Here is a 22181-nt window from a genome sequence, read left to right on the forward strand (position 1 = left end):
TCTCCCTCCACCACTCTTTCGCCTTACCCCTCGCTGGTCACGTGTCCGGCTACTTCTTCCTTTCCTATCTTGGCCATTGCCAAGCTCGCACGAACTTTCTTCTTCTCAATTCCTTCCAGTTCGTCACATCACAGCGTTCAGTATACACAGATATTTTTTTCACGTCTGGCCATATAGACCTTGTTTATTTTCACTGTTTCGTTTTCCTGTCTTGTTTTCTGTCCGCCACTACATTCCTCCGCGTTACAAATTTAAATTGTTTCCGCGGGAAGAGCCATTCTAATAAAGCGTCCTGCCCTAACTCTTCGAAACGCTTAGTTTTAGAATGGTGGCAGCTGATGAAGGAAATGTTCTCTATGTGGCCTGTGTGTTTTCTGTGCTCTGTTTATGTTCTGTTTCTCATTTTGTCCACGTTTTTTTTGCAACGTCCTGTACCCAGATATGCATCTATATATACATGTACATGTAGGTATGTACATAAATGTACGTATATATGCATATACTCACATATTATTTGTATTATATATATATATATATATATAATATTAGGGACGAAATCCAAAATTACAGGTAAAAACTCAATTAAAATCAATTTATAAAAAATTAAAATTAAATTGAGCTTTATAAATAAAATATATATAAAATATATAGTTTTAGGGAAAATAACCAAGTTTCAAGAACTCATCGATGAAAATCCACTATCACATATAGAAAAATTAACAATTAAAAGCACAATAAATGAGTATAATATAAAGTAAAGTAAATATCATAAGATAAATATAATAAAAAGATTACACGTGTTTCATAACTAATTTTCAAATAGAAAGGAAATTTAAATCGATTAAAATCAATTGAAATTATCGAAAATAAATTCTATTCAAAAATATAGCTAATCGTCAGATCGTAAGTAGAACAATAATTAGATATATATATCTCAACCAACAATAAGTACCAAATGAATTAATATGAAATACTTATTTTATAATTATTTTAATAATTTTTCTATCTTTATATAATAAGTATTTCATATTAATTCATTTGGTACTTATTGTTGGTTGAGAGATATATATATCTAATTATTGTTCTACTTACGATCTGACGAGTAGCTATATTTTTAATAGAATTTATTTTCGATAATTTCAATTGATTTTAATCGATTTAAATTTCCTTTCTATTTGAAAATTAGTTATGAAACACGTGTAATCTTTTTATTATATTTATCTTATGATATTTACTTTACTTTATACTATACTCATTTATTGTGCTTTTAATTGTTAATTTTTCTATGTGATAGTGGATTTTCATCGATGAGTTCTTGAAACTTGGTTATTTTCCCTAAAACTATATATTTTATATATACAGATATAGGGTAGGGAATCGTCAATTAGTAATAAAATTAATAATTAACAATTTTGCCAAGTAAAGCAACTCATGCTAATCCCTGTATATTTATGATTATTTTGCGAACACGACACAATGAAGTAGAGAAATTTGAAAAGACAACACGAAACCGGTTATTTCTCAAAATACAATGTTTATATACCAAAAAGATTTTATAACATTTTTCTGACATAATTTAAATATATACTTTAACCATGTAACACAAGCCTTCTGTAGTTTTTTCACTCTTATTATCTTTTATATATATATATTTCTATATATATATATATATATATATATATAATGAATCCTGTCCTATGAATATCTTGTTTGGGGGCATATGTATGTGTGTGTGTGTGTGTGTGTGTGTGTGTGTGTGTGTGTGCGTGTGTGTGTGTGTGTATGTTTGTGCACGTGTGCGTATGTTTGTACGTGTGTGTGTTTAGGTGGGTGTTTGAAACAATTTCCATCCTGGAATACTTATCCAATTCTCATAGCTTACCTCTCTCTTTATCTTCAAGAATCTGCAATATTCCCATCGGAAGCATTACTGTCAAACTCCTGGATTATACTAAACTAAGAATATATTTCTGTGCAAGAAGATTAATACTTTCAGAACATACAAAATATCAATATGTAAAAGTTTCAGGCCGTCCAGCTGGCAGAGTCGTTACCACAACGGGTAAAATCTAATCGACTTACCCCGCTCACGAATTTGCTGGTCTTCTGCCAAAATCCAAAACTCAAGGGTGGAAAGCTGGCAAAGTCATTAGCACGCCGGACAAAAAGCTTAGCAGGATTTCGTCTGTCTTTTTACGCTCTGAGTTCAAATTCTCTCGAAGTTGATTTTGTCTTTCATCCTTTTGCGGTCGATAAAACAAGTACCAGTTGAATACTGGAGTCGATATAATCGACTTAGCTCCTCCCCCGAAATTTCTGGCCTTGTGCCAAAATGTGAAACCAATATGTAACAGTTTCACAGTCTCTGGAAATTCTGTTTAGTTCCAGCCTTCACCTTCTGGAAGTTATTTCAAGAAAGTCCCCTCTGGAAATATTAGAATCAGTGAAGTGTTGGAAGGAATAAAAGGAGTGTTATGAAGATATTCATTTTTGTTGTGATGTCTGTTTTATATATTACCGAGCTTATTAAATACAGGATCCTGCACTAAATGTGTGCTGGGTAGTGGAGGAGATGAGATAAGGTGACTGATACTTCATCCTATGAAGTTGAACATTGAACATTTCCATAAAGTTGAACATTGGGGTCACTAATCCACGCAAATATCCATAATAGATTCATAAGGACATGATAGCATTAAAAATATTGATAAAAATCTACAGCGAAAAATAAGTTTGTTTGTTCAAAATTTACTTCGTTTTTCGTTGCAAATCATAGGGAGGAGGCGTCTGTGAAAGAGACTTCAATAAAAGGGGATTGTATTGCGTTAGAATAGGTTGCCGCGACATAAAAATAGAGACGGATATGTGTTGTTGATGTTGTTACTGCTTGGATATATCAATCAGTCCATTACTGCTATTATTCTGTCTGCTAGGTAAGTCAGTGACACGGCTTCCATTCAAATTTGTAGCAGCTTTAAGATTTAAAGGATATACAAATACTGACAAAGGATAGAGAGGGACAAATGATCTCTTAAGGATAGACAAATACTGACAACTTCCCGTTTCTCTTCATGCCAGTTTATCAGTTTTGGATCTTTCTTAAGAAAACTATTTTTTCTCATTTCCATTAATCCAAATCCATATTTATGGGCTGAAGCCCCTCTAGCCGATCAAGCAATATATGCTATGTGACATGAGTGAACAAACAGCCACAGAATCAATCCCCTACATAACTACAAAGCCTTATGGATACATAAACAACTAACCTTTTTGTCCTAAATTCACTCATGCATACACGTATGTAAGTATTCATTTTCATAAAGAGTCCCGCATTATATATATATATGCACTACTTCCAAATTTTTATTAGAGGGAAATAAAATATTTACTTTAAAAGGACATCCAGCAGGCTTTGCAAAAGATAAGGCTAGAACTCCTTCCACCATACTAAAACAGGATTTTTTTTTTGACACACACGCAGCTTAAAATAATATTAAGTTTGTTATGGAGACAAAAATAAAAGCGCCACAATGAAGCACTTCCTTACCGCCTACTTAAAAGACTTTTTATTAATAAAATCAGGGTCTACACATCAATAACATTTCTATCTTCTCTCAGTATTCTAAAAATGTTCTTTAAATTAAAATATGTAGTATGCTGTCTTAAGAAAACATTAGAGAATGAAGAAAACCTGCTGCCATTTCCACACTAGCAAAATGAATCAAATATGTTATTTCTAAACGTAAAAGTTATTATGATACTTGTTAAGTGAATTGATGTTAAAAAGATTTCTTTACCAGTAATTGAATTAAATAATTAACTTATATTAGTTATGAAGATATTAATTGGTTAAATGAACAACTATCTTTCTAAAACAGTGCCCATCTACAATTATGTGCCTCATTTTATGAAGACAAAAGACCGAAACAAAAATATATGAATAGTCTGAGCTAATAGATACATAATATAATATAATATAGTATAATATAATATAATATAATATAATATGATATAATTTAATATGATAAAAATAAGTGAATGTTTCCTGTGATAATTCCTTCACTTTCTCCTCGCACTAATTACCAAACAAAAACTATTTTTCCTAAACAGAGTTATACACGTATGTATGTAAACTTAAGTGTGTGTGTGTGTGTGGGGGGGGGGGGTAAATATGTCTGTATGTATAAATATATGTATATTTACAGAGATATTTAAAGACATTTTACATTATTGTGGTAGCAATAACTAGTCCCCAGCTGAAAATATGTATTTTTCTTCAATTTACCAATTACCGCAAGACATCTATGTGGCACCACGTCACATGAATTGGCTGTAGTTTCTTCTAATTCTTCTTGGCCTACATTTGTAAGAACTACGTCTGAAATGTAACAATTGGTACAAGAAAATGCTGAGTTCGGAGTGTTTTATCACCTTCATAACACCCCTACAAAACATTTGACGAGTGGGCGGGATTGTGCCGGTGGATCAGATCAACTCTCTAGTGTCGATCCTCTGCAGTCTGTAAATATTTTGATAATATTTTGTTGAAGGCGATTCAATAAAATGTGACACGTTAAGCGTAATCCTTTAAAATGACGGAATTGAAATGTTTATCCCGTATTTCAAGTATTTCATAATTGAAAAATATGCTTCCCATTTTTCTTTATTCGAAAACCTATTGTGATCAGCCCATTGCTTTTTTCCAGGAAAATATCGGTACTATTTCATTCTATACAATGTACAGTAATTTCAAAATATTTTGCTAGACGGAGATCTCCGCGAGTATACAGATATCAATCGTGCTATACTTATCTTAAGCGATTCCCTACACCATCACTGTATCATTTAATTACTTTACTCAGCTTTTTACTTAATAACACTCCTATGTATTTCATTACACGCCTCCGTCTCGCCGTCGAACAGGATTCAACAGAAATATGGTTCAATTCTCGTAGATGTCCCTATCCACATTTAGCCGTCTTATATTGTGCTTGTGAATTTACTTACATCTTAAATGTTTATATTATACTGTGTAACAATTTTTTTTTTTTTTTTTTTTTTTTTTTTTTTTTTGTCTTTGGTCAGTAAGTATTATTTCCGATTTGTTTCTATCAAGAAATCAAAGGAAACGAGTACTATTTCCTTCAAACTTTGCTTTTGTGACCTGCACATCGATGTTTTGAAACTGACCTATTTTTCATTATGTGTCAGACAGATTCAATGCTAAGTTACTGAAGCAGAAATATCATTTTAACAAATACTCTGCTTTGTACCATAAATTTGCTTCTTAGTTGCTTGAATTTAACCACTTGAACACGTCCCTTAATGGCTGACAATATGTGTATCACTGATCATAAGCAATAGTAGTGGAGGAGCATCATAGCCATGAGTTGAGAGGGATTCTTTGGGGTTGGAACAAATGTAAGAAAAGCAAAGTTAGCCATTTATATTAGCCATTTTTCATATTTTATAGGGGTAAGCAATTGGGAAATAACAGTTGCTACCTAAGGACAAAAATCGTGTTACACAGTGTTATTTACACAAACAGGCATACATATATGCACAGTCGGAGAAATTGAAACAATTGTAAAAGTTTTGCGATGAAACTTTTCTGATCATATAATGAAAACATAATATTTCAGATCAAAATTCTCGCAAGAAAAATGTGTGTGCATATGTCTATTTTTCTTTCTTTCTTTCTTTCTTTCTATATATATATATATATATATATATATATATATATATATATATATATATATATATATATATATATATATATATGCATACATACATACATACATACATACGTACGTACATACATACATACATACATACAAAAATACCCTGTTGTTCATGTCGAAATTTCACTGAAGGAGCCTTGGATCTAGGTTAGAAACCGACTTTTTTTTTCTAAAAGTGAATAATGACATACATACATAAATATATCATGCGAGAAGAAATTACAAAAGCAGCACGTAAACGCCAACACCACACAATTCTAACCAAACCCTTTATCATACACCTTTATCACACCCTGAACCACTTGCTCTAAAACACTTGTTTCTTCTCAGAAAAATTTTCCTGATCTGACTAGCAAAAGCTAAAATAGCTTCCTGCTCCTTTTTTGCCTGTGATATCCACGATGTTTCCTATGTGTTCACATCCCTTTGGGATGTCGACCAGAATATGTGTATACAAACTTAAATACATCCATGTATACATACATACATACATACATACATACATACATACATACATACATACATACATATATATATACGGATGTGGATATAACAAGCGCGCACACACATACATACATATATATATCTGTGTGTATTTATATATGTGTGACAGAAATGGAGATTGAGTGAGGAAGTTAATTATTTATCTAATCCAATGAAGACATAATAACTATACAAGAACTGGAGGAAATGGAAAAGGCTTACAAGAATTACACTTTGTTGTAGTAGTAGTTCTAGTAATCACTTCTACTTTTGCTTTAACAATCCAGCTAAGAAGCTTGTCACTGGACGAACAAGAAATATCTGTCAAGTCTCCCTCAAGTCACATCACATTGTTTTTCGATTATCTAGGTTTAACAGGTGCAACTGTCATGGGAGCAATTATAGCTTTGTTCGATCCAAGCTGATATAAGGTTAAATAACAGTAACAGCAGCAGAAACAATAAAACAACTGATCTGGATATTTTTCTAGAATATTTTAGGTTTTCTTAAAGAATCAAACAAACTGAAGCAATAAAGGACAACACAAAACTTGTAAGAGAAAAAAACTATTAGTTTTATGCGGGTGAGGGGGGAGATAAAAAGGGACCGTTGATGCACAGGTTTGGGGTTTGGGGGACTGACTTTCCACGTTCTATTACTATTTATTTCATTGTGGTATTTATTTCGTCACAAGGCAGAAATTGTGGTTCATAAAGATTCATCACATGATTTCATGTGTTCTCTAGCGACATCGTTGATAACTTTGAACATTAGATCGATCGGATTTTTCTCACTCTTGTTGGGAATGGTCTGTTGCTCAACGAAAGCTTCGAGAAAGTAGCAAATGATTTTGTGAATTGTAATTTTAAAATGTTTTTGAGTTGAATGTACTCCGCAGTCTTCGCTTCTGAGCTAAATTTGGAGACGACTCGAATTTAGCGATGGTGAGGGCGTTGGTTTGTCTACGTTATTTTTTACGCCGCCTCTGGCAGATTTTGGCCCATTCTCGGTGTTTAGGGAAGATCAAAAACCAGTTGATTTGTTTTTTACAAAAGATGCTTGTCGTCTGAGCTGTTTCGCTGTGAAGTTATTTAAGTTGGGATGAGCTTCGTCCCAGTATTGTTTTAACTGCTTCATATATCCGATTGAAGGGTCATTTCGGGCTTTGTCATAGCATCGAAGTAAATCTTGGTTTAGTTGTTGAGTCCAAGTAAAATGAGAAGTGTACTTACGTCTTCTTAAATACCTTACTGATAAAGTAGTTCTGTTTACATCGGTGGTGACGTTGTTAGTTTCATCTGTGATGGTGTTAGTTTCATCCCAAATCGTGTTAGCGAGATTCCACGTAGTGTAGATGTATATTTTAAAATCTGTTCAAGATAACGCTACGTTGGTGAGTAAAAGGTGTTTCTCTTACTAATTATTGAAGCGACCTTTTCAAACGATCCTCTACACCTGCACGTCCGATGTTGATAGCGTCATTATGTATGTATGTATGTATGTATGTATGTATGTATGTATGTATGTTATCTACCTAACTGTGTATGTGTGTGTGTAAACATGTATATTGGTATGTGACGAAGCACAATTCTAGTGTCATCCATGTTTAGTGATGCATACCAACACCTCGATTACCATACTTCACTAAGTGTTTGCTCATATGCTCTACTTTAGTAACTGTTTTGTCAAGACTCATCTTTCTACCCCAAAATCAGGAATGTAGAGGTAATTTTGTTAAAGGGGTCAGCGTCTATCAGAGACAGTCATATAATTTCATATACTGACAGGATCGGTTGATATGTTGTTATCTAAAAGGGGACTCAGAACAGTTGCAAATCGGTATACATATAGACGATCTGTACCATAGCTATGTACAGTGTCTTGGTTTTCTTGTTTTCTTTCTTTTGAAAGTCCAGGTAATGTGTGCGTTACCTAATAATACTATTTTCTGTATCTTGTATAGGGGCTATCTCTATTTCCAGAATTTTACATTTGGATAATTTCTCCAGTTGTTTTAGAAATACAGTTTTTTATTCTATCATATAACATAGTTATCGTTTCTTCTGCTTATCTTTCCAGTCAACGACAAAGAAATGCAAACAAATTGAAAGAAAATTCCTCAGTAGATAATTACATTCTTGAAATGTTTGTATCTTATACTAGTCTATAAGTGTGACGAATGTAAATAAAGCAATAACTATCTATGAAGGTTATTTTGCAGGTTCTTTATAAAGTTTCATCGACCATCCAACATGATACACGCTTAAATCTCGATATTTCTTTCTTAGCTTAATATTGTTATATATAGAATAATACAGTTAGGATAAAATCCAGCTTTTTATTTATCCATAAATACTTATGGCTATTAAATAAATAGGATGAAACTAGAGATCAATTACTATCGCATAGAACCCATCGTCGTTGCATTGTATTTGTAGCAATGACTCAGCCAATTGAGAAACATTTCCATTTTGAAGGTCTTGCTGCCGAACAAACGATCATTCTGTGTATAAGATGAAAAGAAACTAAAATAATATAGTCTAAAAAAGACCAATGATATTAAATTGGATCACAAAGTCGATCGAAAGTACCCTAAATGCTGCTCAAGAAGATTCTTCATTTACAGAAATTTCTCCGAGGAACGGATAAAGAAAACATAAATTTCACAATTATTGTTAACATCGTATGAGAAGGAGAGATAATTTCCCGAAATTAAAAAAATTCACGCTTGGATTAACATGATTAGAAGAGATCTACTACTAATGTTTGTTTCAGAGATGGGAGGCGGCTATGAACACATTTTGTCCTCGGTTTAGAGACGCCAGTAGAACATAGTCTTAATAGACAAACAGGTTATCAGGCAGACAGAGACAGGCATATAAGTAGATAAATTGATATTTGTATGTAAACATGTATACTTTTAGATGTACTCACAAAAGCAAGAGCGCTGAATACATCTAAGAGAGTTTATTTACTGGCTCGAAGCTAATAATTCACTCATTGCTACTGCGATTTTCATATTGAAACTGAATATGAAAACTTAGTGAAAATATCTCCATTGAAACAGAATATAATGAAGAAAGTGGAATCCTGGGTAATATGTTGCCCATCAGTACCAAGAACCAGTTACCTCGATAGTGTAAATTTCAAACCAATTTTCAGTGTGTGGTATGGAAATGACATTAAAATCTAAATTAATCAATCCTGTGTGTAAAGTAATTATGTCAATTCTTGTCATAAATTCTTACGATAACTCAATAAAATGACATAAAGGTATGTTATGAACATTTGTCCAAACCAGTATTTTGTTGATATGTGAAGCTGAAAGCGTTTCAGAATCACTAACAAGCCATCAATCATGATACAATAAATAGTAGCACGTCAGTAGAGGAGTCATAAAGATTTCTATACAAATTATTTAACATGTCTTCGTGAAAAGTTTCGTGTGTATACATACAAAAGGTAACGTGTTTTTTATAAGATTCTAAACAAGTACGGTGACTACATATCGAACTAAGAAATTTACTAAGGAACACTTGTCAACTATTTACTCCTGCTTTTTATTATTTTGGGCCATTTTCTGTATTCTTTCAGAAATATCTTTGTCTCTTCTCCTGTTGTCACAGGAAAAATATCAAGGTTTCTATAAAAGCGTCAACGAGATTTTAAAAATATAGAAAAAAGAAATTGAGAAATTTTAAAGCTGACGGCCGGTCATTTTGTTTTCTTGGGTTGTACTTTACATACACATTTTTCAGTTGTTTTGAGTCGACTATGAAAATGATATTATCAATGGCAATAATAGAAATAAGCGATTAATGACGAAAACTTAAAACTTTTCACAGAAAATAATCTGTATCAGAATTTGCAACTGAAAGATATATCAGTGTAGTTTGCTCACAAGAAGATTGATAACTTTGTGACCATTTGGAAATACACAAATATCCAGATTAATCTGCTTTAAGATTTAAGAACTAAGAATAACTCTGACTGAGGTCAAATCCATAGTTTCTGAAAAATAGCAAGATCGACAATATTAAAAATAACTAACTTAATGGACAAGCAGAACTGCTTGGAGAAACGATACAGAGGCCTAACCTAAAATCGATTTAGTATCGTTAAGATTCAAACTGATCATGATTGCATACACCATGCATATAGGATCAAATTTATCATCTTCAGTAATAACGAAAATTTAATAAAAATCTTAATTTCTTAATTGTTTTTGGAAATCAGTCAAAAAGGCTGAAACAAATTATTAATATTAATATTAACATATAATTATTAATATTCCTATTATTAACCACTAATTACACAATCATAATCTGTTACCACTTCACTACAGACTTCGCATTTATTGTATTCATTTTAGCCAATATAAAGCGAAGCTAGTTGCAATACCTAATGGCAATATATCTTGGTGAAATTGTACGGATTTCACTTTGGTATGTGCTAGCTTCAGCAAATAAAGAATTATATACAAAGAAGATCTGACATCATCTCATTAGCGTTCGCAGTTCAACACTAAGCCAACTACAATGCAGATTAAAGTTTATTTTCATATTAGTGTGGAACATGACGTGCCACAGTAATCTTAGTGTTGAGTTTCTAAAGCTGAGAACTTATTTAGTATTTGTTTGGTTATCTAAGTCTTTGAAATAGAAACTAAAACCATTCCTGCTTTGTCAGTGTTTTGATAAGGTGATGCAATATATTACTTACTCATTCATAAGCACAAGATAATCTAGAATTCCGCAAATTACTGATTTTATGAAGTTGCACGATCTTGTTTTCAAAACAGCGAGGCTCTTGTCAAAGAAAAAGTAAGCGTCGTCTAGTTTACATTCATCAGACTGCAATCCTGCTTTGGCTAACCGTTGCGGCACTTTTAGTACATGTGTTAAATAATAAATAACATTTAAAGAGTTCAAAGCAATTTTATCACTGGTAGCCATCAAACGACTGAAATTAAACTATTTCTTCTTTTACACAATCACTAAAAAAAAAAAATAACTATTAAACGAATCTTTGAAGTGGACATAAAGGGTTTTTGTTTCACCAGCTCCTGCATTCAGTTTAAAAGCTAACGAGTGAATGTAGTAATATTTGTCAACGGATTTCCGGGTAGCGTTTATAGTCCTTAACTTGAATAACATCCAGTTATTTAATTAAGAAGGTAATATCTACAACTAATTCCTTGTAATAAATATATACCATACTTTTACTACATTTAGCACTTGATCATGAAAAATCGGTTAAAAAAGGAGACTAATAAACTTTCAGACCTTTCTCTGGTTATTTTATCATCATGTGAACCACACTACATTACTTAAATAATATATAGACTTTGTTTCGGGTTCATTCCCATTACGTACACTTTGGCCATGTGTTTTTTTTTCCATAGTCTCAAGTTGACATTTCCCTTATATGTAGACGAAATCTAAGCAATAACACCATTTTGTTTTCCAGAAGTAAACACAGGCTCTCCACTGCAGTTTCCCATTATATTCTACCCTGTACTTTTTCTTTTCACTTGGTTCCATGTCTCATCTCTACCGTCTTCAGTTCCTTCAGCTTATCCCCGGACATCCAAGCAATTCTCTTCAGGGTTCTAAACTAAGACATGTCTTGCCGAACGTCTCGCTGGTCTTTTTAATCTATGACCTATATATCTCCATTTCTGTATGTAAATATGCATATACGTGTGTGTGTGTGCAAGCATGTATATGCGTTTATGTATTTGTCCGTGTCTAAGTTTTATGTAAAACACTGTGTTGTGAAAAACAGAGTGTAACTTGACGATTCAGTAAACATATTCCATAAAACGATGAATATCAGTATAAAATAATAAGTGTAGTCGATGTGAGCAACTACAACCATGAAGACGATGTTCCAGAATGACCACAAATCGGTGTGTGTATGTGTGTGTGTGTTCGTGCGCGCTGGCGTGCATGTGTGCAGGCGACAGTTTCGGGTAACTTCAGTTGTTTTCCCAGTTTAACGTTCAGCTCCCAATCTTTTGATACGACATGCAAGTCTCAAAGGGCGAACCTGGTATCTAGCATCGTCACGCGAGCCCTCACAAAACTGATACTCTTCATCGTATATTTATATTTGTAAGAAATACGCGTGTATATTTTATATTTTGCATGTCGAAATGTATTAATATATATATATATATATATATATATATATATATATATATATATATATATATATATATATATATATATATATATATATTTAAATTGAATTTGTGACTATATATGCGTATATTTAAAAAAAAGTTGATTGCCTAATTTGAGCTTTTCTCTTAATTCTTTTATATATGTATATATGTGCATTATATATATATGTGTGTGTGTGTGTGTGCCAAGGAGGTGGAGTTGGGGATATGTAATTTTCCCATCATGGCCGTCACCGCCACCATTGACAACATTGGCATTGCGTGGGTAGCCAGGTTGCTGAAGCACGTTGTAATGGTGTCAAGTGTCTTCATTTCATGAGAACAACGTTATTCTTTCTTTCTTTTTTTTTGTTATTTTTTTTTTACTTTCAACCAATTTCTGATATTTACTTTCCGTATACTGGAAGAGGCTTTATTTCAGTATTTCTCTGTGTATTCGGTTATCAATACGTAAACATATTGTTGTTGGTGTAAAACAGGTCTTGACCAAGTGGAAGGGTTGCTTAGTAGACGTACAGAATTACATTGAAACAGGATTTAGTGAGTACGATATTTGTCTGGTGTTAATTTAAATAGCTCTGTCAGACTAAGTGGTTTTAGAAATAGCAGTAGTGAAGTGGAAGACATAGTAATGAAAAGGATAAGGAGATGCCAGTGACTCTATGGATTACTTAACATGATTATTACACTTGTAATCTACTTTCTCATTGACACGGCTACCAACATGAACGGTAAATCAAATTTACAACTGTTTGATAACGTATCCTTTGTAGGTCACTGACTAGGTTTTGAAAGGGTCGTTTAAATTTCATTATATCATTATACGCTTCATTAGCATTATACAGCCCTTTCTTCACGAGCAAGCGTGTCAAATAAAATGTAAAACTACGATTTCTTTGCTTTGATACGAGAAAGGAAGAATAAGTTGTGTTGACCTACATATGTTACTAGTATTTTGTTTATTATAATATCAAGTGAATAACAATCATGACTAGATGGAATTTAAAACGAATGCAGGGATGATCACTTTAATACACAGCCCCAAAGTTTCTGTGATGTTGATATTACGTTTTTGTATCTCCAGTATTAATATTCCTTTTATGTGATAAAAGATATTTGTTCTACTTCTTCAACTGAACTTTACAGGATTGACATATCGGGGAAAGTAAATTGATACAGAACTGCCAAACTACATTTCTATTACATCTGTGAGTATTCCACAAAAAGTAGTATAATAATCTAAAAGTCTTTTTATTGTCGTCATGAAGTGTATGGTTCAGGAACCTACAAGTGACTAAAGCAGCCTGCACGAATGACGACAAAATTTCTAATCTTTGTAGAACAACAACTGGAAGCTATTATTCTATGTTGTATCATTAAATCAAAGCAATTTTAACTTATTTAAATTCTTACCATTTATACCACTCACTACTGCAACTATGACAGCATCCATTACGTTTTCGGTGACTTCGCGAAGACGCACAGCCTAGCTACGACTGAAGACTACGAAACGAATACAGGACGCTTCTAACCAACATACAAACCCCAATGTATACTTCCTGCATATGGGACAGGACATTAGTTAACACCATAGTTTTTACTATCATATCGTTAAAACACTATTTTCTCTTTCTATATTGTTTCGAAGATTGACAAACTCATGTTGTTCGTCTTTTCCTTTACGAACATGGAAAGCTTTAGATTAGCATTTCAAGATATAAGAGCAATTAAAACTTCTCATGGTGTCTAGCTATAACTAGGAGAAAAGAGCTATAGTTTTTAATCGATTTTGGCAAGATTACAGAGCGGTGATGATGATATAAGCCGTTAACTCATTCGAGGATGCTAGCATGCTAATGACCGACTGTTATAGTTACAAATTAAACAAAGAAAATATAACGATTAACATATTTCGAGTTTGTAGGTTGCATAAACTGCATGCTTCACTTACGATGACAGCGAGAAGAAAAAATTTCGTATTGAGTTGACACTGTCTAAATATAATGTTAAAATCTCTCTAATATGCTTCAAACATGAAAACATTTCAATTAATAAAAACCACATGTTTCTTGAAATAATAACAGCAACTATGTCTATATTTATAATGAAGCATGGAGGTAAAAATAAAAACAATGGAGTAACTCAGAGGTACTGATGGTTGCTTGTGTTTAAGGGTCGGAATGTAGTTTTGAAAGCGGGTGGTCGAATGTAGCGTGAGAACTAACTAAAAGAATGGCGAGAACATGAAATCGTGCTACTATATATGTATGTCCATAAATAGCACAAAGGTTCAGATTTATGTGCTCAAGGAAATAAAAGTGTGGCAGCGTTCTGCCGTTCTAAATATAATTAGTAAATCATAGAAAATACGTAATTAATCAATAATCTAAAACTGCAATGTAAATATATAATATAGGACAATCAGTTAGTTGTCATAATAAAACTCAGAGTTTCGGATGTCGGGCTGAAGGCTGCTCCGGCATCTTATCAGTTATTAAGAGAAAAAAGGTATGAAAAAATCGTCGAATAAAGGAAAGCTATTCCTATAGGCATGGGGAAAGTAAAACTTCGTTCATAGAATATATATATGTTTGTGTGTGTATATATGTACACGTGTATGTGAGTATGTATTTGTATTTATACACGTGTGTATGCGTACGTGTATGTATATGTGTGTACATGTGTGCATATGCAGATGCTATGAACGAAGTTTTACTTTCCCCACGCCTATAGGAGTACCTTCCCTTTAATCAACAGTCGTTTTTTCGTAGCGTTTTTGTCTTAATAACTGATGAGATGCCGGAGCAGGCTTCAGCCCGACCTCTGAAACTCTGAGTTTTATTATAACATCTAACTGGTTGTCCTATATTATATTTATAGATAAATTCCTTTATTTACATAATATCGAGGGCTCATTCATTCTTTTGTTGTCATATTATATATATATAAATTCCTAGTTTTATTTTTACCCAAATGTATATGTTCTAAATTGGAATATATCACCTGAACGTTATATAAAAAGTAATGAGAAAACACAACATGCAAATAAAGAATATGACCCGCTGACTACCTCCAATGTTCAAATTAATCACAACCGATAGAAGTGTGTCAAAAGACGTGTTGATTTTGAGGGTGTGTTCATTTTTTAGAGAGTAACTTGTCTACTTAATTCAACAATGTTTAGTTAGAATAGAACCTTAGACTTATGTCAATAACATTACACTGCAATATTTTATTTATTTTCTCTTTCCTCTTGCATGAATTCTTTTAAAATGGAAATCTTTTTAGGCTTTGAAATTTTTGTTCACAGGACTCCATTTTAAAAATATATGTATTTCCGAACTTCCTCAGTTGATTTTATCTTTTCTTTATCTCTGATCATTTTGATTTCCGGTTAGAACACAATGTCAAAGGTTTGTATGTTTGCAGAGATTCTATGATGTTCATCTTTTATGCAAATTGGTAACTTTTATCATGGGAACTAGTTTCCATCACGCATTGGAAGCGGCTCACTGACTCCAATCTTGCCTCCAGCTACACACTGACGGTTCACCACTAAATATAAAAAAAATGATTCTAGTTTTCAAAAGACTTAATACCGGTGTTACGATAAAATATATATCTTCCTGTTCTACAAACTCCCTACCATTATCGGTAAATGACACGAAGAATGATCAGGTGCTTAATCACGTGACAGTTAGCCATTATATACACACGCTATTTCATGCCATATCTTCTCAATATGTTTTATGTCTAAAAATCCGAGATTTTACACTTGATATTGAGGTCACATTTATTTCTACCCCTTTTCACGCAGATTTACCTTGGGTAGGTTATCTATAAAATCTATCTTAAAGAAAAATTCTAAAATTAGGTGAATTGAGTGTTTTTGCTCAAAACAGCGAAATAACAGCATCTATATTTGAACTAAGGATTATTGAGCTAAATTAGATCAATAATTTCTTTCATCAGTAATTACTCTTGTATAATACTTTCGTTTCCCTTATCTTACAGAAATTCTGTAATTTAATGGTAATCTTGGGCTTATTGCCAACAAGTATAATATTGTTACGTGGATGGGTTCGTCAGTAAGCGAAATACCTGTTGTAAACGTATTATCAATAAATAGAATATTTATCGTGAATCTACATCTATAGTGAGGTTTATCAGCTGGCGAGAATTTAATATTTTTTGTCAAGGAAAATGCATGCTTCAACGATTAAGCAAATATCTTTGGATATCTGTCAGGATCAAAAACATCTGTATTTTGGCATGTTACAACATTTTTACCTATCACCACCTCCTTGTGTGTACTTGTCGATAATCGCTGAAATCTTGAATTTTTATCAAAGAAATATAACTCAAACAAATATGGTTTAGCTACAACAAAATACCTGACTGCATTAACGTTTTCAATGCTGCTGCTGATGCTACTCTGATCTATTCATGTTTATATTTTTGTTGAAAATATGCTACCACGATAAAAACTGCACCTCCACCTTCTTAAAGGATCACACACCTCTTAAATGCATAGTCATTGCTGCCAAAATCATTTACGTTTCTTCTGTGAAGTGGATAGAATATGAAGTAATATAGTATTGACAGTTGTCATTACTTGTTAACGGGAAAAATTAAGCAACAGACCCACAAAAAGAATATGTCAATGAATTATGAATTGGAAATAAAATTAAATCCGCTTTATATCTTTTCCATTCAGTAGATTCTGTGTTTGCTATATCTGTTTAAGAAAGTTACACTAATGTGAAGCACTGAGTTAATTTTCACAAAACTTTCCAGTTTTCCAATCTACATTATTTTCGTTCATGATGTAACACATATTTAAGTTCAAATTCTCTTTATTCGATACAGTTAGTACTTGTAATTTACTAGGATCTTTGAATTGTAAAGCATCAATTGTAATCACAAGCCTGCTACATTTGATGATATTCAATTGTTGTTGTATTATTGTAAAATAACATTGCTCTTTCATATTCTAGACTGACGGGCTGATGGAGTGGAGTAAATGGTCGCAATGGAGTGAATGCACAAAAACATGTAACCGGGGAGTTTCTCAGAGGCGAAGGCAATGCAACGAAAATCCTAAGTAAGTTATGTTATATATTATACACATATAATAAATTAACACAAACTTGGACCTGCTTGGGCCAAGATTGGCCCAGGTCATATCTAGCACCACCTGGTATATAATAGATTGCGAGAAATAGTTGAGGATACTTAATTATCAGTATAGTACCCTTTTTAATCCAGTTAAAAGGACTTTATTTCTTTCAGATCTTCTATGCCAAATAAAATGCTAACACAAGAAATGAAGACATACAGCTATTGTTACCGTACATGTGGAACACGGTAATTTAGATATTGCCAATTTTCTAAATGTTGCAAGCTCTTTTGTACATAAAGTTTGGATGGAATTTGAGGCCTTTAGGGGGAATGTTTCAACTGTATCAAAGAAATAAAACATCCTAAACGTTTGGACACTATAAGGACACCGCAATTCATTCAATGGGCTCTAACATTATTGATGATGATCCCAGAAAATCAAGGAAATGTTAAAGTGGATTATCGAACTCACGAGTACATTCGATACAAATCGTAGTTCTGAAGAGAGGCCAATTCTTGTCTACAAAAAGACAGAGAGACTGATCCGTACCAAGTGGACATGGTATGCTTTGGTTCATCTCTGATAAGGGAAACTTCGACCAAGATCAAAATCTAAAAAAAGGATCTAATGATAAATAATGTAAAAAAGAATTGGTATATTAACTTCAGGTGATTCCGTCTTTGAGCACTCTGTAGTAACACAACTCAGCTAATTAGATAGACCAGTGATAATCGTTGTAAACCATGTTAGCCCATACAATTATATTTGTACTCCTGTTCAATTAGTAAATCCAAAGTTCACTTCTGAAGATTTCAGATCATAGTATAAAACACAAAGAAGACTGGAGAGTTATACATTTGAATTCAAAATTGATAAACTATAATTTGTTTACGCGCGTTTCATATAAGCTAGTGTTGCGTAATACAATTATGTGCGTCAGGTCTGCATATTAATCTGTCCATATTTAATCGACTACAGCAGGGATTCTGAACAATTTTTTGTTTATGGACCCCTTTCATTACTATCTTACTCTGGTGGACTTTTCGTAGCCATGCGATGCTTGAAAAATAGTTTAATAGAAACTTCTCCTAAAATTCCTATTTTGCTTTTCCCATGTTAACTTGTGTAGGTTTAACTATGTAAAATGTTTTAGAGAAAGAAATCTAGCTATTTCTTGCAATAATTGCATCTAAAATAATGTTTTTTTACAAGAGCCTTTTAAACAGTATTGTGGACCTCCCCAATTTACTAATTTGCTGCGTGGATCCCCAAAATCTTATATGGACACTCAGGGGTCATATGGAACCCGGTTCAGAACATAGATCAAGAAAATCAACATCAGCCAATCCTTCTCAAAGCTATTCGCTACGCATTTACAACTTCTGTTACTGTTTCCTTTTATATTTTGTTTGTGAATGTGTGTATGTCTTTTTTTTTTTTAGTATCTTTAGTATTTAAAATAGTATATTAAATACCGTTTAGTCCTAGTTAATTCCTGTATTTAGTAAATTATGTTTTATTGAAGGGCTGTTTGTGTCTCTGATTGTCCACTGCATCATTCTGCGTGATATGTGTTTAATCTGTTGTTGACTCAATTTTTCTGTATCCGTTTTTCCACTCTTTGCAGTGCTGTAAGATCGACATCGCATTTGGAAAGATGCCCGGGTCACTACAGACAATATATCGTCTGTAATACAGAGGTAAGTGATTTATCTTTAAATAACCATCGTTCACGTTTACGAGGGGTTCCCAAAAAAACCAGAATTTTGCAATATTATTCTCTTCACTTATTTTTACATGTTTACACTTTTATCGCCTTCAAAGTATTCTCCATTTGAAGCAATACATCGGTCCAGACGCGTTTTCCGCTGATCGAAGCAGTCCTACAACTCTTGCGAAGTGGTGCCTGTTAACGTATCGTCCTGCCGCTTTCCTTTGGCCGAGAAGGCACGCAGTTTACCTGTGTCTGATGGCTATGGCAAAAGAGTTAGTTTGGTGGATGAGTTTGAAAGGAGCAAAAGTAGCCCAGTAACATTAAAACTGGAGAACGTTCTCTGATGCTGAGTTCAATTATTTCTATGACTAAATCATGGATAGATATTTCTGAATATTTGATCAAACAGTTTTGTATAAACTTGATATTTCCCTGTCGTTATATTCATTCCTCCAGGGTGTGATGTTAACCCGCAAACATATTTCTCCTCATGTATTCTGAGAAGTGAAAGGGAAATAGATTCAGAATATTTTCTGAGAAGATGCACTTTCAAGTCATTTTCAAAATTGCAGCATAATTTTAGCAAACATTATATAATAAATAACAGAATTCCTTTAGTGATTAACTGGCACCGAAATTTCGCTGGCATTTCAAAAGTGTTGCATGAGAGTTACCAGCATGTGACGAAAAAATATCCTCGTTTCAAACAGATATTTCTTCAGCCTCCTATTGTAGCCTTCAGACGGAATAAGAATATAAGAGAATTATTGACCTCCATTTTTGACTCCAAGAAAACGAACAATGGAGTATCTGCACGCTGTACATTGAAAAAGAGTGGTAAGCCCTGTTCATTGTGCAACAACATGAGTTAAGTGAATTCCATCAAGAATCATAACAGAAATGTTATGATTTATTTATACAAAAGGTGGGACATGTAGAGATTCCCATTTGGTGTACGCGGCAGAATGCTCGAAATACAGCTTGATTTATGTTGGTTGTACAACAGAACAATTAAACAAAAGGCTTAATGGGCACAGATTCGACGTCAGGCACAACAACAATAGTTCGACAGAACTTGTCAAACATTTCGTTTCATATGGTTACAATTTTGAAAAAGACTTAAAAGTGCATATTCTCAGAAAATATTCTGAATCTACTTCACGTTCACTTCTCAGAGGGAAAATATGTTTGCGGGTTATTAACATCACGCCCTGGAGGAATGAATAAAATGACAGGAGAATATCATCAAATTTATACAAAACTGATTAAATATTCTTCTTTTTCTCTTTTTTCTTTCCTCTTTTTTTTCTGTCTCTTTCTTTTCGCCTGTTATAAAATTGGAACTTAAAGACTTGATGATGTCATTCCATCAATGTGTGCACGCTGGTTGCTCTTGTTCTTTACATTTAAATTTCTGTAATTTTGAATTTTTATCACTTCTTATTTTGAACTTGACAAAGACAGACTTACTGCCGAAATATCGTTCAACCAATAAAATATCTATTACAATCGAATCGCGCTCTTCATCTTGAATAATAATAATAATAATAATAATAATAATAATAATAATAATAATAATAATAATAATAATAATAATAATAATAATAATAATAATAATAATTATAATTATAATTATAATAATTATAATAATAATAATAATAATAATAATAATAATAATAATAATAATAATAATAATAATAATAATAATAATAGTAATAAGAGAGTATTGCAGTTCGCTTGAAACATTGTGTATTGTTTGTAAAGAATAAAAAGTTTTGAATGGTATAACAATGCACTATAATACAAAAAACTGGACTATATACTTGTTGTAATTTTGTTATCTATAGTCCGATGATATTTCGGAATACAATTCCTTCTTCAGATCTTCTTAGATGGAGTCTCTGGCAGAAATATGCTTTTACTAAAGTTGAATGAAACGTAATTAGGAAGAAATTATAATCTTTCCCTTCTAAGACTATAACTTGTGTAGTTATATAACCCTAAACTAACGTATAGTGAAGCTAATACATGATGTTTCATATCTTGTGGAAATATAGATTTGACAGTTACATTTGTTGCCAGAAAATGAAGTGTAACAGACTTAAGGGAATTATAAAGTTTGGCTGTGTTTCTTCATATTCTATATGAAAATCCCAGTAGAGTCATTGCATTTTATCTCTTCTTTTCAGATCTTCCCGTATGGGTTAATTAAATAGTATTAGTAGTAATAATACTAGTTTTAGTAGAAGTGGTTGTGAAAACATTATTAAATATATTTTAAGAGATGGGTGTGGTGATTAAGTAGTTCTAGAGGAGAATTTAATAATGGAATATAATTGTGAATAATATTGAGATGGCTCGTAATTGATCGACATATTTATAGGTTGTAATTATCGTAATAGTAATTATATAGTTTAGCATAATGGAAAATAAAACATCTAAAATTATCGGTGCCTAATTTATATACACACGCACGCATGTGCGTGTGTTTGTAGTTTTTCCTATTTTTATTTGTGGGTTAACAAGGCTACCATTGATTTCAAGCTGAAAATTCTCAGCAATTATCAAGCCTGCTACATTAGGACGTTGGTACTCATCTCCATTTTAATGTTGGATCTTTATAATGTAGCGTTGTAGTACGGGGTAGCCTTTTTGAAAGTAGCTTTATCAGTGGATAGGTTAGAAACGTGCCAGCTAAGACTATAAATTAACTGTCTGTGATTGTCAGTAGGCGGTTAGAACCTATGTCAATATATGAAGTATGCTTTAACTGAACTCCCTCATAACACAGATATATGTGCATTACACATATCCATGATATCACGTGTTATACACAAACTCATGAGTCCACAGCCCCATAAATTTACAAAACCATGGAGTAAGTTTGACGTCAAAATAAGTGTAAGTCCACAATTATGTGCGCACACTCAAACC

At 32.8% G+C, this 22181-nt stretch overlaps 1 protein-coding gene across 4 annotated transcripts in view; it reads left to right on the forward strand.

Moving 5' to 3' along the window:
• Window positions 1-22181, forward strand: part of LOC106870936 (thrombospondin type-1 domain-containing protein 4) — a 131757-nt gene that overhangs the window by 40291 nt on the left and 69285 nt on the right. For all 4 annotated transcript variants that reach the window (XM_089360997.1, XM_089360998.1, XM_089360999.1 and 1 more), the window contains 2 exons: window positions 17409-17515; window positions 19161-19233. In XM_089360997.1, the coding sequence (XP_089217123.1) occupies window positions 17409-17515; window positions 19161-19233 (180 nt within the window). The remainder of the gene's footprint in view (window positions 1-17408; window positions 17516-19160; window positions 19234-22181) is intronic.

Source organism: Octopus bimaculoides, chromosome 12 (genome assembly GCF_046866305.1).
Source record: "Octopus bimaculoides isolate indiv1 chromosome 12, ASM4686630v1, whole genome shotgun sequence".
Classification (NCBI taxonomy): domain Eukaryota; kingdom Metazoa; phylum Mollusca; class Cephalopoda; order Octopoda; family Octopodidae; genus Octopus; species Octopus bimaculoides.